This window comes from Bos javanicus, chromosome 11, assembly GCF_032452875.1.
Source record: "Bos javanicus breed banteng chromosome 11, ARS-OSU_banteng_1.0, whole genome shotgun sequence".
Lineage (NCBI taxonomy): Eukaryota > Metazoa > Chordata > Mammalia > Artiodactyla > Bovidae > Bos > Bos javanicus.
The window spans coordinates 765,094-786,276 of NC_083878.1; the positions used below are offsets into that span (position 1 = coordinate 765,094).

General features: G+C 39.7%; 1 protein-coding gene across 5 annotated transcripts in view; it reads left to right on the forward strand.

Moving 5' to 3' along the window:
* ANAPC1 (anaphase promoting complex subunit 1) overlaps nucleotides 1–21,183 on the forward strand; it is a 100,469-nt gene that overhangs the window by 43,755 nt on the left and 35,531 nt on the right. For all 5 annotated transcript variants that reach the window (XM_061431427.1, XM_061431426.1, XM_061431429.1 and 2 more), the window contains exons 22-34: nucleotides 1,333–1,411; nucleotides 1,810–1,846; nucleotides 1,928–1,998; nucleotides 4,314–4,492; nucleotides 6,241–6,455; nucleotides 8,211–8,329; nucleotides 9,337–9,608; nucleotides 12,170–12,404; nucleotides 16,761–16,852; nucleotides 18,172–18,306; nucleotides 18,482–18,564; nucleotides 19,624–19,702; nucleotides 20,488–20,562. In XM_061431427.1, the coding sequence (XP_061287411.1) occupies nucleotides 1,333–1,411; nucleotides 1,810–1,846; nucleotides 1,928–1,998; nucleotides 4,314–4,492; nucleotides 6,241–6,455; nucleotides 8,211–8,329; nucleotides 9,337–9,608; nucleotides 12,170–12,404; nucleotides 16,761–16,852; nucleotides 18,172–18,306; nucleotides 18,482–18,564; nucleotides 19,624–19,702; nucleotides 20,488–20,562 (1,671 nt within the window). The remainder of the gene's footprint in view (nucleotides 1–1,332; nucleotides 1,412–1,809; nucleotides 1,847–1,927; nucleotides 1,999–4,313; nucleotides 4,493–6,240; nucleotides 6,456–8,210; nucleotides 8,330–9,336; nucleotides 9,609–12,169; nucleotides 12,405–16,760; nucleotides 16,853–18,171; nucleotides 18,307–18,481; nucleotides 18,565–19,623; nucleotides 19,703–20,487; nucleotides 20,563–21,183) is intronic.

Genomic DNA, 21,183 nt, shown 5'->3' on the forward strand with positions numbered 1-21,183 from the left:
GTATCACTGGACTAGGTAAATGTCTTTGCTCCCCACCTGCTCCTCCTGTACTCTGCGTTCTGCTTCCTTCATGTTGAGAAAGTCTTCAGTACCCGCCACGGCTCTGAAATAGACATGCAGAATGGTGATTCTGCTTTTTTTAAAAAAAACAATGATAAAATATATATAACATAATATTATTTTAATTGTTTTTAAGTGTACGATTCAGTGGCAGTCAGTCCATTCACAGTGTATTAAGGGCAGCTCAATACTTTTTCATTCTTTGCTGCTTATGTGGAAACATTTAGGTGAATTCACCAGATACTTTGGTTCTGTACAACTCCGTTAAAATGGGGTAGACTCAGTGTTATAGCTACCCAAGAGGGAGCCAGAGATATATGACTAAGCCAAAGGTGTTCCGTGTCCAGCTTACACTAGTCAACTTACAAATATTCGTGTTATATCATATCTTTCTTAGATGCGATGTCAGCGACTTTCAGGAGCCTATCATTCGTAGTGTCTCTACTGGTTTAGAGTTAGGACGTGAAGACCCTCCAATTGTGCTGAGATTTTGATACCATCGTACTGCCACTTTCTTTCCAAAAAAAGGCTGTAGGTGCAGATCTTAGTGGTAATAGCAAACACTCAAAGAACTCTGAAGGCTGAAGTGGAGAAGGGCCTGGAGGAGTAGAGAGTTAGGGTTTACCTCACTCTAAGTTGGGACGCTAGTTGTAAAGAGCCCCCCTGCCAGTGCAGGAGACCTGAGAGACCTGGGTTCAATCCCTAGGTCGGGAAGATCCCCTGGAGGAGGAAATGGCAACCCACTCCAGTGTTCTTGCTTGGAGAATCCCATGGACAGAGGAGCCTGGTGGGGTACAGTCCCTAGGGTCGCAAAGAGTCAGATGTGACTGAAAGGACTCAGCATCCACTCAACACAAATGACCCAAATGTCAATCCGTTTGTAAGTAGATAGGCAGAGATTGGTACATATTTCTAATGGAACACCCCTCAGCAGTGAAAAGAAAGAAACTGCTGATACACGCAGTAATGTGGATGAATCTCACAGAACTGAGTTAATGAAGTAGGACACAGAAGGCAACATGTTCTGTGACTCCATTTGCATGATATTGAAGAAGCAAAATACAGGAAGAGAAAAAAGATGCGTTATTTATTCCCAGTGATTCCCAAGGGCACTTTCTGGTGTGATGCAAGTATTCTGCGTCCTGACTGTGGTTATATGATTGTATAACATTTGTCAAAACACAGAGCTCTGTATCTAAAATGGGCTAATTTTCCTGTCTGTGCTTATGCCTCAAGAGTTTAAAAAATAATGTTAAGTTTCTCCTTATGCAGAGTATTGCACTCTACATACTTGGTGACGAAAGCTCTCTTTCTGATGAATCCTCACAGTATTTATCCAGAATAAGTATAGGTAAGTCGGTCTAACATTAGGCTTCCCCAAACAAAGTTTTATAGATGTCGGTATCAGAGTTGAAATAAAAAAATTAAAACTTTTCTAAGTGTACTTCAGGTGCCGTGTCTTGCTTCATTTTAGAGGTGACAAAATGGCACAGTTATAGTCTTGAGTCCACAATTCGCTTTCAGAGACCAAGATTACTTAAAATCTGACAAACTACATTTTCAATATGTCTAAAAAGGGCTGTTTTAGCCCCAGGGAAATGATTACACTTTCCAACCTGCCAGAGTACTGCTTATTTTATTGTTTTTTAGGAGTTCTTTATCTGTAATTTTTCTTTCCAAATGTCTTCTATATGTTGCCTGCTTGCTTTATCAGGATAACTATCAAAATAAAGTTTTGTTCTGTTTTAGCCCCCCCGAAGCCACAAGCAGAACAAGAGGAGAGCAGGTGACTTTTACTCAGTTTGTACTTTTACACTGCCTGTTTCACGACTTCATGTCTAACAGCCTCCTGTTTGCTCTCTTGCAGGTTTAGTTTCCGGCATTCTGCGTCGGTTTCTAGCCTGGGTGAGAGATTAGTTGTCTGGATGACTAATGTAGGTAAGGTCTTCTTGTTACCTTTCATGTGTCTTTGAAATCCCTTCCTTGGACTGCCCTTTCCTAACCAGGCCCTGTGTTCTCAGAGCTCGCTAGAGCTGGGAGGCATGAGAAGGCAGGGCCTCTGGCTCTACAGCAGGATCCCACAGTGTTGAGATGATGGCCTCCTGAGCCACCCTTTCTTTGCCTGACGGTCTCACAGCTTCCCTCTACTAACATCTTGGGTACCAGCCTTTTCTCCTTTGGTGGGTGGAAAATCTATGTCTTTCCTCTGAGACCAGTAGAGGCTGTGGCTTTGTAGAGTGGCCCCAGAATGGAGAATGCTAATCACTACACATTCAGATTTGAAGCTGTTAAATACTCAGATACCAGAAATGATTATTTCTGGCAAAATCTAAAAGTAATGTGTGTATATCTTAGAGTATGCTTTTGAGTGATACAGGCCAGGGATTTTATGCACCAAGAGGCAGATTCACCTGGGACAAGGGAAAGGAAGGCAGAGAGTTTCTTCTCTCTTCCTAAAGATTGTGCCTTTGGGTTTTAAGCTGAGTAAACTACCAAAACTTTCTATAAAAATGAACTAAAATGTTTCAAAAATATTAACAATATGAAAACATAAAAAATGAGGGTGTTATAAAATAGTATGTTGAAAGTAGTGCTTTAATGAATATTACAAGAGGTTTCTGAATTCTTATTTAGAGAATATTCTAAATGACTTGAGTTTTTCACTCTTCTTTTTTGTTATGCTTCCTTGAAAATTCCAGTAATTGTCATGTAGTATTACCAATAAGATACTTATGCTGAAAAATATTGGATGAGTTCTATTCATTTGTATATTACATAGCATTTAGTATAAGTGTCATTCTCAAATACGGTAACATTTTTACCTCTGTAATTAACCAATTTTCTATGTTAATAAATACTGTAAAATATTATAAAATTTAGAAAATCATTTCAGAAAAAATTAACCTGAGGCTGTGAAAATTTTTTAAATGAAATATGGTATATATACAAGAGAGTGTATGAAATGTGTGTAGAGAATAATAGTAAAATGAGCATTGATGTCCTGGTCGCCCACTATTAGAAATAAAGCATTGTCAGTGTAGTAGAAAGCCCTGTGGACCTAGTCCTGTATATCCTTCTCTCACACACACCTTACTGCTACAGGTAACCATTGATGCAGCACCCATCCTAAATCTTGTGTTACCATCTGTCATTTTTTTAATCACCTTCATATATTACTTAGTATTGTATGTTTTTAACTTTATGTAGCTCAGTGTAGATATATGTTTTTTACTACCTTATTTTCCTCAATATTATTTACAGATTCATCCATGTTGACTCACGTAGCAGAAGGTCATTCATTCATTTTCACTGCTATATAATCTACTGCTTGGATATATCACGACTTATTTATCTGTTCTGTTGATGATGGAAACTGGACTCTTTCCTGCCTTACCACGTTTTGCCATAATGAACAATTGCTAATGAATATTTTAATGCTTATGTCCTTGTTCCCTGTGTGCGCATTTCTGTATGGCTGCTGACGGGCTGTAAGGGTGAACTTGACTATACCTGTGTTTTCCAAGGTGGTTGGTCCCGTATACACCACCGTCCTCTGTGGAAGACAGTTACTGATGCTCTGTGTAGTTGCCAACACTTAGTATTGAAGGCAATGGCACCCCACTCCAGTACTCTTGCCTGGAAAATCCCATGGATGGAGGAGCCTGGTAGGCTGCAGTCCATGGGGTCGCTAAGAGTCAGACACGACTGAGCGACTTCCCTTTCACTTTTCACTTTCATGCATTGGATAAGGAAATGGCAACCCACTCCAGTGTTCTTGCCTGGAGAATCCCAGGGACAGGGGAGCCTTGTGGGCTGCCGTCTCTGGGGTCGCACAGAGTCGGACACGAAGCGACGTAGCAGTAGCAGCAGTATTGATTGACTCTAATATATGTCTGTTAGATGAGTATGAATTTTCATTTCCTAGTGGTTTTACTTTGCATCTCCCTGATCACTCATTGGACAGAGCATCTTTTTGTATGTTTATTGACCATTTGTGTTTCCTTTTAGGGAAATGTCTTTTTGTCCTTTGATTTTCCTATTGGATTGTTTATGCTTTTTTCTTCAAAGTCTTTAGGAATTCTCCCCCCCCTGCCCCCCACAAGAATACTCATGTCAAGATGCTGGTCTGGTAGCAGAATGAATACAATCGGTTTCTTGCTATTTGTTAGGGTAGAGTTTACTAACTTTATTTGGAGGATTGGGACAGTGGTTAAGTCTGACTGAAGAATTTTCTCCTTTCCCTCCGTCACAAGGTTTCACTTTAAGAGACTTGGAAACGCTTCCCTTTGGAATAGCTCTTCCCATCCGAGATGCGATTTATCACTGTCGGGAGCAGCCTGCTTCAGACTGGCCGGAAGCTGTCTGCCTCTTGATTGGACGTCAGGATCTTTCCAAGCAGGCCTGCGAAGGAAACTTGCCCAAAGGAAAATCTGTGAGTATCAGGAAAGTCCATGTTCAGTTTTAGCCTCAGTAGACTTAGAGTAGAGCTTCCCTCCATTTTCCTTTAAGAATTTTTGCAGGTGTATGTATCAGATTATCTTTTATCATATGCTAGATAGATATGCTTTAAAATAGGGTAAATTTTATTCATTGTAGATTGAACATGGAAATAGATTTTGTGAATGCTCTGTCTTACCTGCACCTTTCTTTGCCTTGAGTCAGGACAAGTGTTGAGTTAGTAGACAGCTACCATGACTGATTCCCTGCTTATACCATGTTAGTAATTAACTGCTGCTGCTCTTTAGTTGCTAAGTTGCTGTTGAGTTGGCGACCCCATGGACTGTAGTCCATAAGGCTCCTCTGTCCATGGGATTCTCCAGGCAAGAACACTGGAGTGGGTTGCCATTTCCTACTCCGGGGTTTGTCCCTTCCCAGTGATTGAATCTGCATATCCTGCATTGGCTGGCAGATTCTTTACCACTGAACTGCCAGGCAAGCCCACATCTATCTTTTAATCTGCACTTAAGTAAGAAGTTTTAGGTGAATTAGTGTTTGTCTTATTTTAAACAGAAAACCAAAATTTTTTTGTTAATAATATGATTATCTTTCCCTCAACCAAGATTAAGTCGTTAGCATTTAGACCTCTTTTGTTACTATGAATGAGACCATCATTAGCCTTAAAGCCAAATGATACTGATAATCGTTTATCTGTATTTATATGTCCTTTTAAGTAATTCTGGCTAAATTCAGTTTGTTCAGTTACTTGAGGTTATGTTTTGTAACTCGTCTCAAATTTATCAGCTATTTGGGTCTATATTTTATTGCTGACTCACCAATTGGAATATAGTTTCTTTTAAAATTAGATATTCCATAGAAATTATAATAAATTTTTAGCAACTAAAGTCAGACTGATTTTTAGTCATATCTTCCAGTATTCTTTTTCCTGGTTAATGTTGCTTCCACATTAAATGTTGCAAGATTTTAGCCTTTCATCTAGGAATTAATATTTTGTGAAAGGAGTAGAAAAGTGTGAGAAAACAATATTTCTGCTATTTCTTCTGTTCTGAAGTCTGATTGAATCATTTGGCCTGGGAAGTTAAAGCACATGCTGAGCTTATGAGGACAGAATGATAAGCAGGCAATTAACTCTCCTCACTTGTTTTGCTGCATTTAATTCCTTTCCTTTTAAGAAACATACTTGGAACATACTTAGGACAAAAAAAGAAAAGGGAAAACCAACCATGATCCATTCTGTTTAAAGCACGGAAGTGAGAAAGTGTTAGTCGGACCTCCTCCAGCCCTTGGTTGATACCTTTCCAGGTGGTTTTCTTCTGCTAATTAAAGACAGTATTTAAATTGGTGTCGGTTCTTTAGTAACATTGTGTGGAGTTAATCTTGTGTTGCCAGTAATATGTTTCCTCTTCAGAATATTTAGAATATAGTTTGATTTTTATAATTTATTTAGAATATTCCTTTCTGTGGGATCAGCCTCCTGACTATTACTCTAAGTTGAAAGCTTTCCCCTTGGCTGAGTAAAGAATCTTTCCAAGTAGGCAATACAATTAAAGATTTCTAGGTAGGAGCCCCGTATGCCTGGGGAACCTGGGCCAGCCCTGCTTTGGCGTATGCTTTTTGTTTGCGTTGATGTAGACTTGGTACCTCGCCCTGTGCATTCTTATGTTCAACAAATGCGTGTTGGCTGGTTTTTAAGTTAGTATTACAACCAAGTCTGTTACTCAGGTGCTCTCATCAGATGTTCCTTCAGGAACAGAAACAGAGGAGGAGGATGATGGCATGAATGACATGAATCAGGAGGTGATGTCGCTAATATGGAGCGAAGACTTACGGGTGCAGGACGTGCGAAGGCTTCTCCAGAGTGCACATCCCGTCCGCGTCAGTGTGGTGCAGTACCCCGAGCTCAGTGACCACGAGTTCATCGAGGAGAAAGAGAACAGGTGAAGGCAAACATCAGCTGCCGGAATTTAAGTAAAAATTACTGAATGCTGCCGCAGTTTGTTCAGCTGGAAGAACAGGCATGACGGTAGCATTCATTCACACCTCACAGGGCTGCTCAGGAATCAAGTGGGCTGTTTGTGCCTAGTGCTTAGAGCACTGCTGGGCACATAGTAGAGCTCAGTGCCGTCACACATTTTTGTTATCTGAGGTCATTGATTTTGTGATGCTGATCTTTTTTTTTTAACCTTTTCACATTTCTGAAATCAGATTATCTGTCAGTCTGTGGGTGTCTGTAGGTGTTACGGTTTAGTTGGCAGTGCTTTTTCTTTCTTAGAACCTCATGAAATAGTGATGCATCTTAAAATCAGCTGCATCTTAAGTGGAAGGGGTATACTGGTTTTGTTTTCATTATTGTAATTTTGTGGATTGTGTATTCTGTTTCTGCTAAAAATGTTATGGGATGTAGCATTCTGGCCTAATTCTGAATTTCCCTGATGCCAAATTACTGTGGGGCAGTGTTCTCGTAAAGAGTCATCTTACTACAGTGAAGTGTTCCTCCCCAGTGAATGAGGAAAGCAGGTGTATGCATTTCCAATAAGGGAGAGAGCATGCCTGTGAACAGCTTTGTCTGCAGAGAGAGTTTTAGCTTCTTCTTAGCCTCAGAAAGGATATTTCTGTGTCTTCAGATTTAGCATGTATTATTTCCTGGATATAAATGCTCCTACTTCCACAATTTCTGTTTGATGCCGCTTATTTTAACATAGAAGCAAGTTAAAAAATAGTGGATTAGTTTCAAAGTATAGCCTGGAAAAGGAAATGGCAACCCACTCCAGTATTCTTGCCTGGAAAATCCCTTGGACAAAAGAGCCTGGCAGGGCTTCAGTCCTAAAAGAGTGAGATAAACTAGAGTGACTAAACAAAAACATAGCCTGGAGAAGCCGTTTTAACCTTGCACGTAGTTAACGCAGTGCTATTAGTTCCATAAATCCTGGCCATCAAGTAGATGAGATGACTTCACTGTTCCGGGGACACCATGAAATCCACTCACCTCCAAAACAAGGACTTCTTTTTTCTCCTGTGTGTAGGCGTTGGAGGTGGCAGTAGGGCTGTGTTCACAAAAAGGATGAGAGGAGGGTCCCAGCTAAACTGGCAGTAGCACGGTGAGGAAACCCGACAAACCCTGTGTTTGCCTCTGAGAGTGTTAGCATTATTTCAAGAAGAATTTTAGGTTTTTCTTTTTGAATACTTAGGGAGAGTTGGCTTGGTTTATAGAAAGCTAGTTTTAATTCAAAGTGAATATGAAACAGAAGGAGGAACGCGTCTCCCTCTTAGACTTTCTAATGGGAGTGCATGCGTACTTAGGTGCTCAGTTGTATCCAGCTGTTTGCAGCCCTTTGGTTGTAGCCCACCCGGCTCCTCTGTCCATGGGATTCTCCAGGCAGGAATACTGGAGTGGGTTGCCGTGCCCTCCTCCGGGGGATCTTCCCAACCCAGGGATTGAACCTGCCTCTCCTTCATTGGCAGGAGGATTCTTTCCCTGCTAAGCCATAGAGGAAGCCCTCTAATGGGAGTCAGAGTGTGAAAAAGAATAACCATGTTCAGATGATTGACCCACATCTTTGTAGGGATTTACTTTGATGTGGCTTCACCTTTCCCAGCACTGCTGCTTTTAAAATATTCACTACAGATTACATTCCAGTTTGTTTGTCTGTTTAAATTTTTTTTTCACATAATGGCTTTAATTTTAATTATAGATTGCTCCAGTTGTGTCAGCGGACTATGGCTCTCCCAGTAGGACGAGGAATGTTCACCTTGTTTTCATACCATCCCGTTCCAACAGAACCGTTGCCTATTCCTAAGCTGAATTTAACTGGTATGTTAAACTCTGGGTCAGTGAGAAAGGAAAACGATGAATTATATGTTTAGTGGAGTTCTTTTTGCATTATCAGTATTGTGTCTTACGTTTGTGATGAACTGTCATTTTAGAAATTTTACTTGCTGTTTCATTATTAATCTCTCTGCCCTTTTTGAGAAAGTAAAAGTGTCTGTCATGAACTTGTCACCAATGTGGTACTCTCACAGACCAGCATTTGAGTTAGCTCTTAGGTACAGAAAGCAAATGGTGAACGCAAATATATTTTATTTTATGCTGTGTCTTTGTATGTGTGTGTATGTGTATATAGACTTTTACAAATAAGACACTGTGCATCTAATTAAAATTTACATAACTTTCAGAACATGTTTCAAACCTCTAGTGAAGTGTATAACTTTGTGCAGTGTTTAGAATATTTATTTTAACTATTCATCCATGACTTAAGCTATTATAGAACATTAAAAATATACAGAGAATTCAGTATTTGCAAGTACACAGTGTAGATTAGAATCAAAACACTCAAGAAAAGGAATTCATAGGGAGCCTAGCATTATGAACAGTTTATTTGCTCTTCAGTAAGTTGACCATAGATTTAAATTTAGTGAATACTCTTTTCTGATTCACAGGGTAACTCAAGTGTATAAAATGATGTTTTTTTATATAGGTATCTTTGAATGCAATTTGGAATTTTTACTAATAGCATATAATTAGATTTCTATATATAGAGAGACATACACGTAAGAGATAGAGCAAATTTGTAAAAGTCTTTGTCTTTTTGAAAATACCATGTTTTCTTAACATCTAGAGAGGAAGAGAAAAGTAGGACGGTACATTTGAAATTAATATCATTGTTATCAATTTCATATTGAAATTATTATTCATGTAGCCCCAGATATTATGGGGCTAAGGGTTTTGAATGCAGCAAAGTGATCTTTGTTCTCAGAAATCAGTGTAACAATTTTGATTTTCTGAATTTTCACTCTCTGTTTTATATTTTGTCTGCCTAGGGCGGGCCCCTCCTCGGAACACGACAGTGGACTTGAACAGTGGGAATATCGACGTGCCCCCCAATATGACCAGCTGGGCCAGCTTCCACAATGGTGTGGCTGCGGGCCTGAAGATAGCCCCTGCCTCCCAGATCGACTCGGCCTGGATCGTCTACAATAAGCCCAAGCATGCCGAGCTAGCCAATGAGTATGCTGGCTTTCTCATGGCACTGGGCCTTAACGGGCACCTTACCAAGCTGGCTACTCTCAATATCCACGACTACCTAACCAAAGTGAGAACTCATGCTGCTGGCTCCTGGCCTTGCTCCTCCCCAGGGCTGTTACTGTAGCTCTTCAGGGTCCTGTGCGCTCTTCTTCAGTCATGTCCCTCTAAGTGCATTCTTCTCAGCAGGCAGAGAGATCCTTCTAAAGCGTAAATTGGAACAGATCACATTCCTGCTCAAACTGTTTAGTGATCTTCCGTTGCTCTTAATGTGCCTTTTGGAACCTGTGTGATCCTACTCACTTCTCCAACCTACTCTGTGCATTTCTTTCCTTTGCTCTTCACACTCCAAACGTAGGGCTTGACTGTTTTAGCTCCTCTGCAAACCAGACTCTTTCTCGTGGCCTAAAACGAGTGGTTTGTATTATAGTCACGTTGTTGTTGTGCATCCATCACTACTGTTAAGTTTAGAACATCTTCGTCACCCCGTGAAGGAACCCCCTACCTAGTAGCAGTCAGCTGTCCCCTCTCCCTCCAGCCAGACAAACTGTTCATCTACTTTTTGTCTCTGGATTTGCCAGTATGGACGTTTCATATAAATGAAACCAAACAGTAGGTGGTCTCCTATGGGAGGCTTTTGCTTACTGTAATGCTTTCAAGTTTGTTCATGTTATATTAACACCGTGCACTAGCTCGTCGTTCCTTTTTATTGCTAAGTAGATACCCATTGTATGGATAGACTTATTTTCCTCATCGGTTGATGGATGTTTGAGTTTATTCTGCTTTTTGACTGTTATCTGTAATACTGCTATGAACATTTTGTGTGGATGAATGTTTTCGTTCTTCTTCGGTATATTTCTAGGAGTAGAATTGCTGAGTCATTTGGTAGCTCTTTTTAAATTTTTTAAGAACTACCAAACTGTTTTCCAGGGTGGCTGCATCGTTTTATAATCCCACAAGCAATACATAAGGGTTCCAATTTCTGTCCATTCTTGCCACACTTGTTGTTATCTGTCATTTTAATTTTAGTCACCTCAGTAGGTGTGAAGTAATATTTCATTGTGGTTTTGATTTGCATTTATTTCCCTGATGGTTAATGATCGTGAACATCTTTATATGTGCTCATTGGTCGTTTATATGTGGTCTTTTGACTAATGTCTATTCACATTCTTTGCTTAGTTTTAATTGGTTGAGTTATAAGACTTCCTTATGTGTTCTGGATACCAGACCATTAACAGGTACATGATTTGCAAAATTTTCTCCCATTGTGCTGTCTCTTGGGTTGTCTTTTCATTTTCTGATAGTGTCTTTGAAGCACGAAAGCTTTTAATTTGATGAAATCTGGTTCATCTAGGCTTCCCAGGTGGCACAGTTGGTTAAGAATCTGCCTGCCAGTGCAGGAGATGCAAGACATGTGGGTTTGATCCTTGGATCGGGAAGATCCCCTGGAGGAGGAAACGGCAACCCACTCTAGTATTCCTGCATGGAGAATCCCACGGTCAGAGGATCCTGGCGGGCTACAGTCCGTAGGGTCACAGAATCAGATATGTCTTAGCGACTAAACAGTGGCAACAACTCATCTGTTTCTTCTTTGGTTGCTGTGCATTTGGTGTCTTACCTAATCAGTTATTGCTTAACCCAAGGTCACTTGGGTGTATACTTGTTATGTAGATTTACACTTGTGCTTTTTAAGAGTTTTCTACTTTTAGTTACATCTTGAGGTTAATTTTTATGTTTAATGTAAGGTATTTCAGTAAATGAAATTTCATTCTTTTGCAAGTGGCTCTACAGTTGTCACGGCACCTTTTTATGAAAAAACTCTTCCCATTGAATTGTCTTGACACGCTTGTTGTCATGCAAGCATCATTATTTTTGAATCATCTTGGCATTATCTGCATATATTCCCTCACCTGACATCATTTTCTCTTACTTTCTAAATCTCAGTGACACCCGTCCCCCAACTTTTGCCACTTTTCTTGGCTAATTTGTACTCATTCTATTGTAAGTTTACTATTTAGAGATTTCTAGTGATACCCCAGTTCCTCTTAATCTAAATTAGGCTCTGTTAGAATTAGACTCACAGACATAGACAGCAGACTTGTGGTTGCCAAGGGGGAAAAGGGGAAGGAGAGAGATGGACGGGGAGTTGGGGCTGGTAGATGCAAACTGTTACAGTTAGAAGATAAACAACAAGGTCCTACTGTGTAGCACAGGGAACTATATCCAGTCTTGTGACATAGCCATAATGGAAAAGAATATAAAAAAAGAATGTATATATGTGTATAACTGAGTCACTTTGCTGTACATCAGAGATTAAGCACAACACTGAATCAACTGTACTTCAATTAAAATAAATAAGGCTCTGTTAAAATATTCATGTAATATTTACTTTTTCATTAAATGAGTTTTTAATAATATATATTTTTTTAGCTTAACACATTTTCTCCCCCAAGGGCACTAACTTCATGAGAACAAGAACCATTTCTATTTACCTTGCTTATGTATTCTTGGAGCCTCTCATTGTGCCTGTCACATAAAAGTACTTAATAAAATTACTGGCAGGAAGTATTTTATGAAAGTTGCATATTTGTTTTGGTAGTGACTTACGTCTCATTCTCTTCTCTGTCTTAGGGTCATGAGATGACAAGCATTGGACTGCTTCTTGGTGTTGCTGCTGCTAAACTAGGCACCATGGATATGTCAGTTACCCGGCTTCTCAGCATCCACATTCCTGCTCTCCTGCCCCCAACGTCCACAGAGCTTGACGTTCCTCACAATGTCCAGGTGGCTGCAGTGGTTGGCATCGGCCTTGTTTATCAAGGGACGGCTCACAGGCATACCGCGGAGGTCCTGTTGGCTGAAATAGGTAGGACTTCGATGCGCTGCGGTCTCATGTTTATTTCCCATTCCACAGGAGCCAAAGTAAAATAGTAAGATTATAAGAATGAGGGAAAAAATAGTAGGTTTTGTAAGTATAGAATGAGCTGTACTAATAAGAAAAAATTACAGATAGTGTTTTCCAAGACTTGTGTTACTCTGCAGGTGATTAGTCTGCATGCTCACTGTTTGCCAGCCCATTTGCGCTCCCATGGCCCCATTTAATGAGGTGGTCTGTGGTCTTTCTTTTTGGAAGGGAGTGTGCCATGCGGCTTGAGGGATCTCAGTTCCCTGACTAGGGATTGAACCCAGGACCCCAGTAGTGGAAGCGCAAAGTCCTAACCTCTGGACCGCCCTGGAATTCCCTCCTGTGCTCTTAAAATCACACGTGAGCGTGCTGTTTATCCTGCTCTGTCTATGCCAGGCCTTGTCCAGCAATGGTCTGCACTTAAAATTCGAAGTTGATTTGATCCCTGAAAGCACAGTGTTTATTCTCTTGGACAACAGTACTTCTAACAGAATGGGAGTGCTTGACTCCTCCTTTTCTCCTTTATGTACTAGTGGGTACGTCAGTGATGAAATTTAGTTTCTGTGTTTTCAGCTGAGTCTACGTTTTTTGGAAATGTGTCTTGGATGTTGTCATCTTTTTCTGACAAATGGAGATGCTCTTAGTATTATTAGTGCATTCAGTAATTTAGATATGTATTTACATGTTTCGTTCTGCCCTGTTCAGGGTCTTTCTACATGTATTTCAGGATAGCCACAAAATTGGCCCGGGCCTATTGGCTACAAGCTCTAGATCTATGGGTCTGATGCTCAGACTCTGCTGCAAATGACTTTTTCTGGGACCCAGACTGGAGGGTGTGCTGCTTTTGTGGTGATGACAGAAGGGCAAGTGGAGAACCAAATAATGGAGGCACATTTTACACCTTTGCTTATATTATGCCAGCCAGGCTCCTAGGTCAAAGCCAGTCACGAGTGTTCATGTACACTAGGAGACTCGGGAGAGTGGATGTTTATACAGGAGTACTGCAGGGCAGGAACGAATTGGAATCAACTATGTAGTGTGCTACCAGTTCAGTTCAGTTGCTCAGCTGTGTCCGACTGTTCACGACCCCGTGGACTGCAACACGCCAGGCCTCCCTGTCCATCACCAACTCCTGGAGCTTCCTCAAACTCATGTCCATTGAGTCGGTGATGCCACCCAACCATCTCAACCTCTGTCGTCCCCTTCTCCTCGTGCCTTCAATCTTTCCCAGCCTCAGGGTCTTTTCCAGTGAGTCAACTCTTTGCATCAAGTGGCCAAAGTATTAGAGTTTCAGCTTCAACATCAGTCCTTCCAATGAAAACCCAGGACTGATCTCCTTTAGGATGGATGGGTTGGATCTCCTTGCGGTCCAAGGGACTCTCAAGAGTCTTCTCCAACACCACAATTCAAAAGCATCAGTTTTTCAGCACTCAGCTTTCTTTATAGTCCAACTCTCACATCCATACATGACTACTGAAAAAACCATAGCTCTGAACTTGTTGACAAAGTAATGTCTCTGCTTTTTAATATGCTGTCTAGGTTGGTCATAACTTTTCTTCCAAGGAGCAAGTGTCTTTTAATTTCATGGCAGCAGTCACCATCTGCAGTGATTTTGGAGCCCAAAAGAAGTCTGTCATGGTTTCCATTGTTTGCCCATCTATTTGCCATAAAGTGGTAGGACCAGATGCCATGATCTTAGTTTTCTGAATATTGAGTTTTAAGCCAACTTTTTCACTCTCCTCTTTCACTTTCATCAAGGGGCTCTTTAGTTCTTCTTCACTTTCTGCCATAAGGGTGGTCATCTGCATATCTGAGGTTGTTGATATTTCTCCCTGCAATCTTGATTCCAGCTTGTGCTTCATCCAGCCCAGCATTTCTCATGATGTACTCTGCATATAAGTTAAATAAGCAGGGTGACAGTATACAGCCTTGACGTACTCCTTTCCGTATTTGGAACCAGTCTGTTGTTCCATGTCCAGTTCTAACTGTTGCTTCCTGACCTGCCTACAGATTTCTCAGGAGGCAGGTCAGGTGGTCTGGTATTCCCATCTCTTTCAGAATTTTCCACAGTTTGTTGTGATTCACACAGCCAAAGGCTTTGGCCTAGTCAATAAAGCAGAAGTAGGTGTTTTCCTGGAACTCTCTTGCTTTTTCGATGATCCAGTGGATGTTTGCAATTTGATTTCTGGTTCCTCTGCCTTTTCTCAATCCAGCTTGAACATCTGGAATTTCACGGTTCATGTACTGTTGAAGCCTGGTTTGGAGAATTTTGAGCATTGCTTTGCTAGCGTGTGAGATGAGTGCAATTGTGCGGTAGTTTGAGCATTCTTTGGCATTGCCTTTCTTTGGGATTGGAATGAAAACTGACCTTTTCCAGTTCTGTGGTCACTGCTGAGTTTTCCAAATTTACTGGCACTTCAGTGCATCACTCAACTGGAATTCCATCATCTCCATTAGCTTTGTTCATAGTGATGCTTCTAAGGCCCACTTGACTTCACATTCCAGGATGCCTGGCTTTAGGTGAGTGATCACACCATCGTGATAATTTGGGTTGTGAAGATCTTTTTTGTACAGTTCTTCTGTGTATTCTTGCCACCTCTTCTTAATATTTTCTGTTAGGTCCATACCATTTCTGTCCTTTATCGAGCCCATCTTTGCATGAAATGTTCCCTTGGTATCTCTAATTTTCTTGAAGAGATCTCTAGTTCTTCCCATTCTATTGTTTTCCTCTGTTTCTACTATAGTGGTGAAATAAGTTATTCTCAAAATAAAATTTCCTATTACCAAAATATATAATAGCTTAACTGATTGGTCTGAGAAATAGTCAGAAGATCCTCAGGACTGACTTTAAAAAGTTATTCATTTATGGGGTAGTATACATTCTTTCGGAGAAGGCAGTGGCACCCCACTCCAGTACTCTTGCCTGGAAAATCCCATGGATGGAGGAGCTTGGTAAGCTGCAGTCCATGGGGTCGCTGAGGGTCAGACACAACTGAGTGACTTCACTTTTGCTTTTCACTTTCATGCATTGGAGAAGGAAATGGCAACCCACTCCAGTGTTTGCCTGGAGAATCCCAGGGGCGGGGAAGCCTGGTGGGCTGCCATCTATGGGGTCACACAGAGTCGGACACGACTGAAGTGACTTAGCAATAGCAATAGCAATACATTCTTTGGCTGTATCATGATGATATCTAATGCCAGTATCACACATGTCTCACAGCCTTAGCTCTTTCATCTTGTATATAGAAGATTGTATATTACCTGTAAAAGATTCATGTGGATTCATAGGCATATGCTCTTTGTATAATTAGTCACCATATACATACCATTTTTGTACTGCCCTTTTCATATATTATTGTCAAAAATAGCTTTTAAAATCAATTTTATATTGTATAATAGCTCATTGAGTTGATGTTCTGTAAATTGCCCAATCATTTTCTTATTTTCAGGAGTTTTAGGTGGTTTTTAATTCTTTGCTGTTAAGCAATAAACATTTTACTGATTGCACATGTGTAATTGTTTTGTTCTCTTAAAAATTTTTTTTTTCTAGGGATGAAATTCTAGGAATGTGAACTTTTTTGGGGATGTAATACATTATATGTATAATATAATACATTTTGCTGCATTAAAGGGGGTGGAGTTAGAATTAAAGGGTACTTTTTAAAAGTGTGAATTTTACATCTAGTCAGACTTTTGGCATCAGTACAGAAAAATTATATCATAGTAAAGCTTAGTATTATCTAGATTCAAAATAAGTGTCTGTATCTGGAAGTTGGTGATGGACAGGGAAGTCTGGTGTGCTGCAGTCCATGGGGTTGTAAAGAGTTGGACATGACTGAGCGACTGAACTGAACTGCATAGTTAAGAATTAAAATTCTTAAATACTTGAAGTGTCCTTCCTGTTCATTATCAGTATTTGAACATGTGTACACCACATCTAATGAATGGATTTGAAAATAGTAAAACAACAAAAGGAAAGAGGAAAGAAATTACAAATTAAAGCTTTTTTGAGCATTCCTCCCATTTAAAATTTCTTCCTACTTTTTGGTAATTTTTTTTGGTTTTATTATAAAGCCCAGGGTTTTGCAGTATTTTAAGGTCATTCCTTTCAAATTGGCAAATTAGAAGAACCGTGTTTGGGTTTTATTTTGTAGTAAACCAAAAGTAGTGGACATTTGTGAGAATGTCAGATCTTTCTCAGTGGGATTATATTGAATTCATAGCTCTTAGGCAACTTACTGGAAAGTTAGCTTTAAAACTTTTACGACTTAGGCTCTTAAGAGACCAGCTTGACCTGTGTTGCTTTCTGTTTTATAGGACGGCCCCCTGGTCCAGAAATGGAGTACTGCACCGACAGAGAATCTTACTCGCTGGCTGCTGGTTTAGCCCTGGGCATGGTTTGCTTGGGGGTAAGCAGGGTTCATGCCTTCAGGTGCTTTAGTGACAACATCTGCTTGTCGAGACAAACGACCTTGACATATTACTCTGAATACTGCTCTGCCTTAGCTGACCCTGATTCTGAGCTCTTTTCTTCTTTCTGGATGTTTCTCTAAGTGTCAGATTTGGAAATGGAGAGAAATTATAGTGAAGAGTAGGGCTTTCAGGTTTCTTGACCCCAGCTTAGATGTAACTGCTTATGAATGAACCCTAGGAATGAAATTTGTCAGACAGATTTCAAGACGTAAGATGAAGAAGTGACAGCCCTGTTAGTCAGAAACCAGTGAAAACATGAGTCTGGTGGGAAGCGTCAAGAGTGTAGAAGTTACTAGAGATAAACCAGAGTTGTCTTCTGGCACCCTGATACCCCAGAAGGTCGCCCTGTTAGCAGCTGTTTTGTTACCGAATGCAGTATCACTCTGACCCATCTTTAACCCCATTCAGGAGACACAGTATAGAATTACCAGAAACATTTCATTAAATGACTGTGTCAGCTGGAATGTGGGTTCTTTGATTAAAGATTGTGGGTTCCAATACAGGGTTATACTGAAACTAAATTATATAAAGAAAGCTGTCAGTTAGGTTTTTGACTCTTCACATCTGACACATGAGGTAAGGGGGCAGATGATACAATGAAACAAGCATCGCACTGAGAATTGGGACTTGAGTTCTGGTTGTGACCAGAGTCTCATCATTTAACTACCGTATTGTCGGTAGTTGAGCGCCTCCCTAGACTGGGACCAGGCTGCCCTGTCTCAGGGCCACTGCTGCTCTTTAGTAGCTGTGTGACCGTGGGTGCGATCTGGGTGCCTCCTTTTCTCACCTGTAAAACAGCAGCTGTTTGATAGGCTTGTCGTCATATTAAGTAAGTGAACCCATGTTAAACACACAGAATTGTGCCTGGAAGAAAGTTAAGTGTTCAGAAAGTTATTTTTATTACTATGGTTATTATTGTTGGAATAGTTCATAGGCACAATAATGAAGGGATTGAGATGTTTATAGTTCAGGTTTCATTTACCTACCTAACAATTTCTTTAGCTGTTAGTAAAATTAAGTATATTTTGAAGCTTTTGTGTATTTTATGGAATGAAAGTATTAATTTGTCTGCATGTGTATTATATAATTTTAATGTGAATTATTAGTAGACTGAGTGTTAACTCATGAGAAATGTTTAATTGATTAAGAAACCTGAATACCCAGCTTTGAAGTTACTTGGTGCTTTGTCATGGGCGTGTGTTCGGGATCTTACTCTGTAAAATCTCCTTTCACACCCTGTTCCTTTGTTCTCCAGCACGGCAGCAACCTGATAGGGATGTCGGACCTCAACGTGCCCGAGCAGCTCTATCAGTACATGGTTGGGGGCCACAGGCGCTTTCAAGCTGGGATGCACAGAGAGAAACATAAGTCACCGAGTTACCAGATCAAGGTAGGTCCAGATCAAGCAACAGATCAGAGTTCTGGAAACTAAGGAATTAGTTTAAGAAATGGTAGTTTTCATATCAGCATTTGTAGATATGTTCATTTTAAGCATGGCTAGCATTCAGAAGAATTTTAGAGTAATTCAAAGCTCTTTTACACAAATAAACTTTTTATTTTGATAGGAAGGAGATACCATAAATGTGGATGTGACTTGTCCAGGTGCCACTCTCGCTTTGGCCATGATCTACTTAAAAACCAATAACAGGTACCGTGTCTGCCCACCCATCCCTTGCCATGACAGTCACTGCCTGGCTGACCTCAGTTGATTTTGAATTGCTCCATTGCCTAATCATGTCTGACTTTTGCCACCCTGTGGACTGTAACCTGCCAGGCTTCTCTGTCCGTGGGAATTTTCTGGCAAGAATACTGGAGTGGGTAGCCATTTCTTCCTCCAGGGGATCTTGCTGACCCAGAGATCAAACCCACATCTCTTGCATGTCCTGCATTGAGAGGCGGGTTCTTCATCACTTAGCCACCTGGGAAGCCCCACTCTGACCTCAGTAGTGACACTAAATTATCTTACTGTGTTTACTAACAGTAAAACTGTGCTAGATCAGCCTGGCTTTAGTGCTGTCAAATACTGCCAGTTATTTCAACATCTGACAATACGGTTGCCAGTTTCTATTCATTTTTATAGTTGACGTCACTGACAATCAAACAGTGTCCAAATTCCTTTTCATTGATTTTGCATGTTGTGAGAACTGATGAAATCAGAAATACTTAGCATTGTTATAGTCCTGGTTCCCATCCATAAAAATGGTTTCTGCTTAATTCAAGAGCTTTCTTAATGACCATACCTTCTGCCTTCCCAACCCCAATAACTAGTGTTGGCACTTGAAAGTTGATGTTTGGCATTTTATTCTTTTATATTTCGCATAGAAGAGTAAGTTGGGTTTTGACTCTTTTGATTTAAAAACACTGTCTGAGATTCAAGAAATTTTTCGATATTGTAAATTCCTTTTTTAGACAAAGTGAATGTTAGCAAAATTAAGGGTAAAAGCAGATTTATTCATCTACTGTTCAGATGAAAGCATACGTCATTGCCTTCTTGGCACCGGAGATGTTTCAGTGAATAAAACAAATACTTAGCTTATAGTAAGGCATACATACGTACCAGATATTACTTTGGAGGATGTGAAGTATTGTGAGAAAAAAATAGAGCGGTAGTTGGAGTGGAAAGAAAATTCCTGAAATGTGTCTTGTGATTCTTGACTGTCCACTCTCTTCTTGGGCAATAACGCTTGCTGGCATCCACCACCGACAGGCCCATCGCAGACTGGCTCCGCGCTCCAGACACCATGTATTTGCTGGACTTCGTGAAGCCAGAATTCCTCTTGCTTAGGGTATGGTACTTCGCGGTTTTTCATTTCTCTTAATTTGAGGAATCTATATAAAATGTCTCCGTAAGCAAGCCTTACTGTTAATCCGTCATGTATGTGTATAACTGGTAGTATTCTTTTGAATATTCCCAAATATAGCTGTAGGAATTGCTAAATAAAGCAACCACATTGATATGTAATACTTGAAGTAACATTTTAACTTTTCACATTATTATTCAAACTTCCTAATGAGCAGTGACTCAGTGGGGCTTCATTACTTCTTTTGTTTTACATTTTTTTCATTATTTTTAGGAATGCAGTAATATTATTAAAGGTATAATTTGTGACAGTAATTGTTTGACAAAACTACCTCAAACTTTTCCTCTTGATATTTAAATGTATGTTTTTAGCATATGATAGGCTTTAAATTCTGTAGACTGATTCTTTTCCTTATGGCTTTTCATTTATGGGGCAAGTTTTAAAAACTTTTCTCCAACTTCTCCAAACTTCGATGATGAACAACTCAATTTTAGATTTTTTTGTGATACCTCTATTGGGTTGGCCAAAAGCTTCACTTGGACTTTTCTGTAACATCTTATGTAAAAATGTGAACGAGCTTTTTGGCCAACCCAGTAAACTTTCAGTTTGTTTTAGTGAGTGGCTTCGGTTGATATTATATACTTAGCTTTATTTTGAAAATTTCCATCAGTTGGGAACTGATTCTTAAATTGTTCTGTTACTGGTATTATCATTACAAAATCTGTGAACTTCCCCTGCTGTAATGAATTTTTTTGTATTTCATTTTTAAGACGCTTGCTCGATGCCTGATTTTGTGGGATGATATTTTACCAAATTCCAAGTGGGTGGATAGCAACGTTCCTCAAGTACGTACGTATGATAAATATTATTTTATTTTTAATCATGTAAATTATGATTTCTTGTGGGATTTTCTAAAACCCTATAAAATATTACTTCTTTTGAAGACAATATTGATGATTATGGTATTTCTTCAAAACACAGGAACTTTCATTTTAAGATTGTATGTTGAGCACAGACCACAGCCTTCCTTAAAGAAACCTAAGTGTTTTTGACATTTTTATTCTAGTTAAGTATGCATTTATCAAAGTTACTACTTTGTGACAATTTTTGATCTTGTATATAATAAGTTGTTTTAATTATTTTATGGCATATTTACCCAGTAAGCCAAGTAGTTAAAAGAATAAGCAGACTCTTGTAAAAACCCCAAATATTGTAAATATTGTAACTAAGTGTTGCCCTTTAATTAACTGTCCATGTCCTTGTTACTGTTTTATTTGGAAAATAAATCCTTAAGAGTGCTAGAATGCTTCTCCAATGTTTTAATAAGAAAATTCCAAAATAAAGGTTGAAAGAATGTTATACAAACACTCGTACAGCCAGTTAGCTACTGCAATTAATATTTTACTGTATAAGCTTGCCTGATGCAGAACGTTTTATTAATGGAGTCGCAGTATAAACCCTTTTGT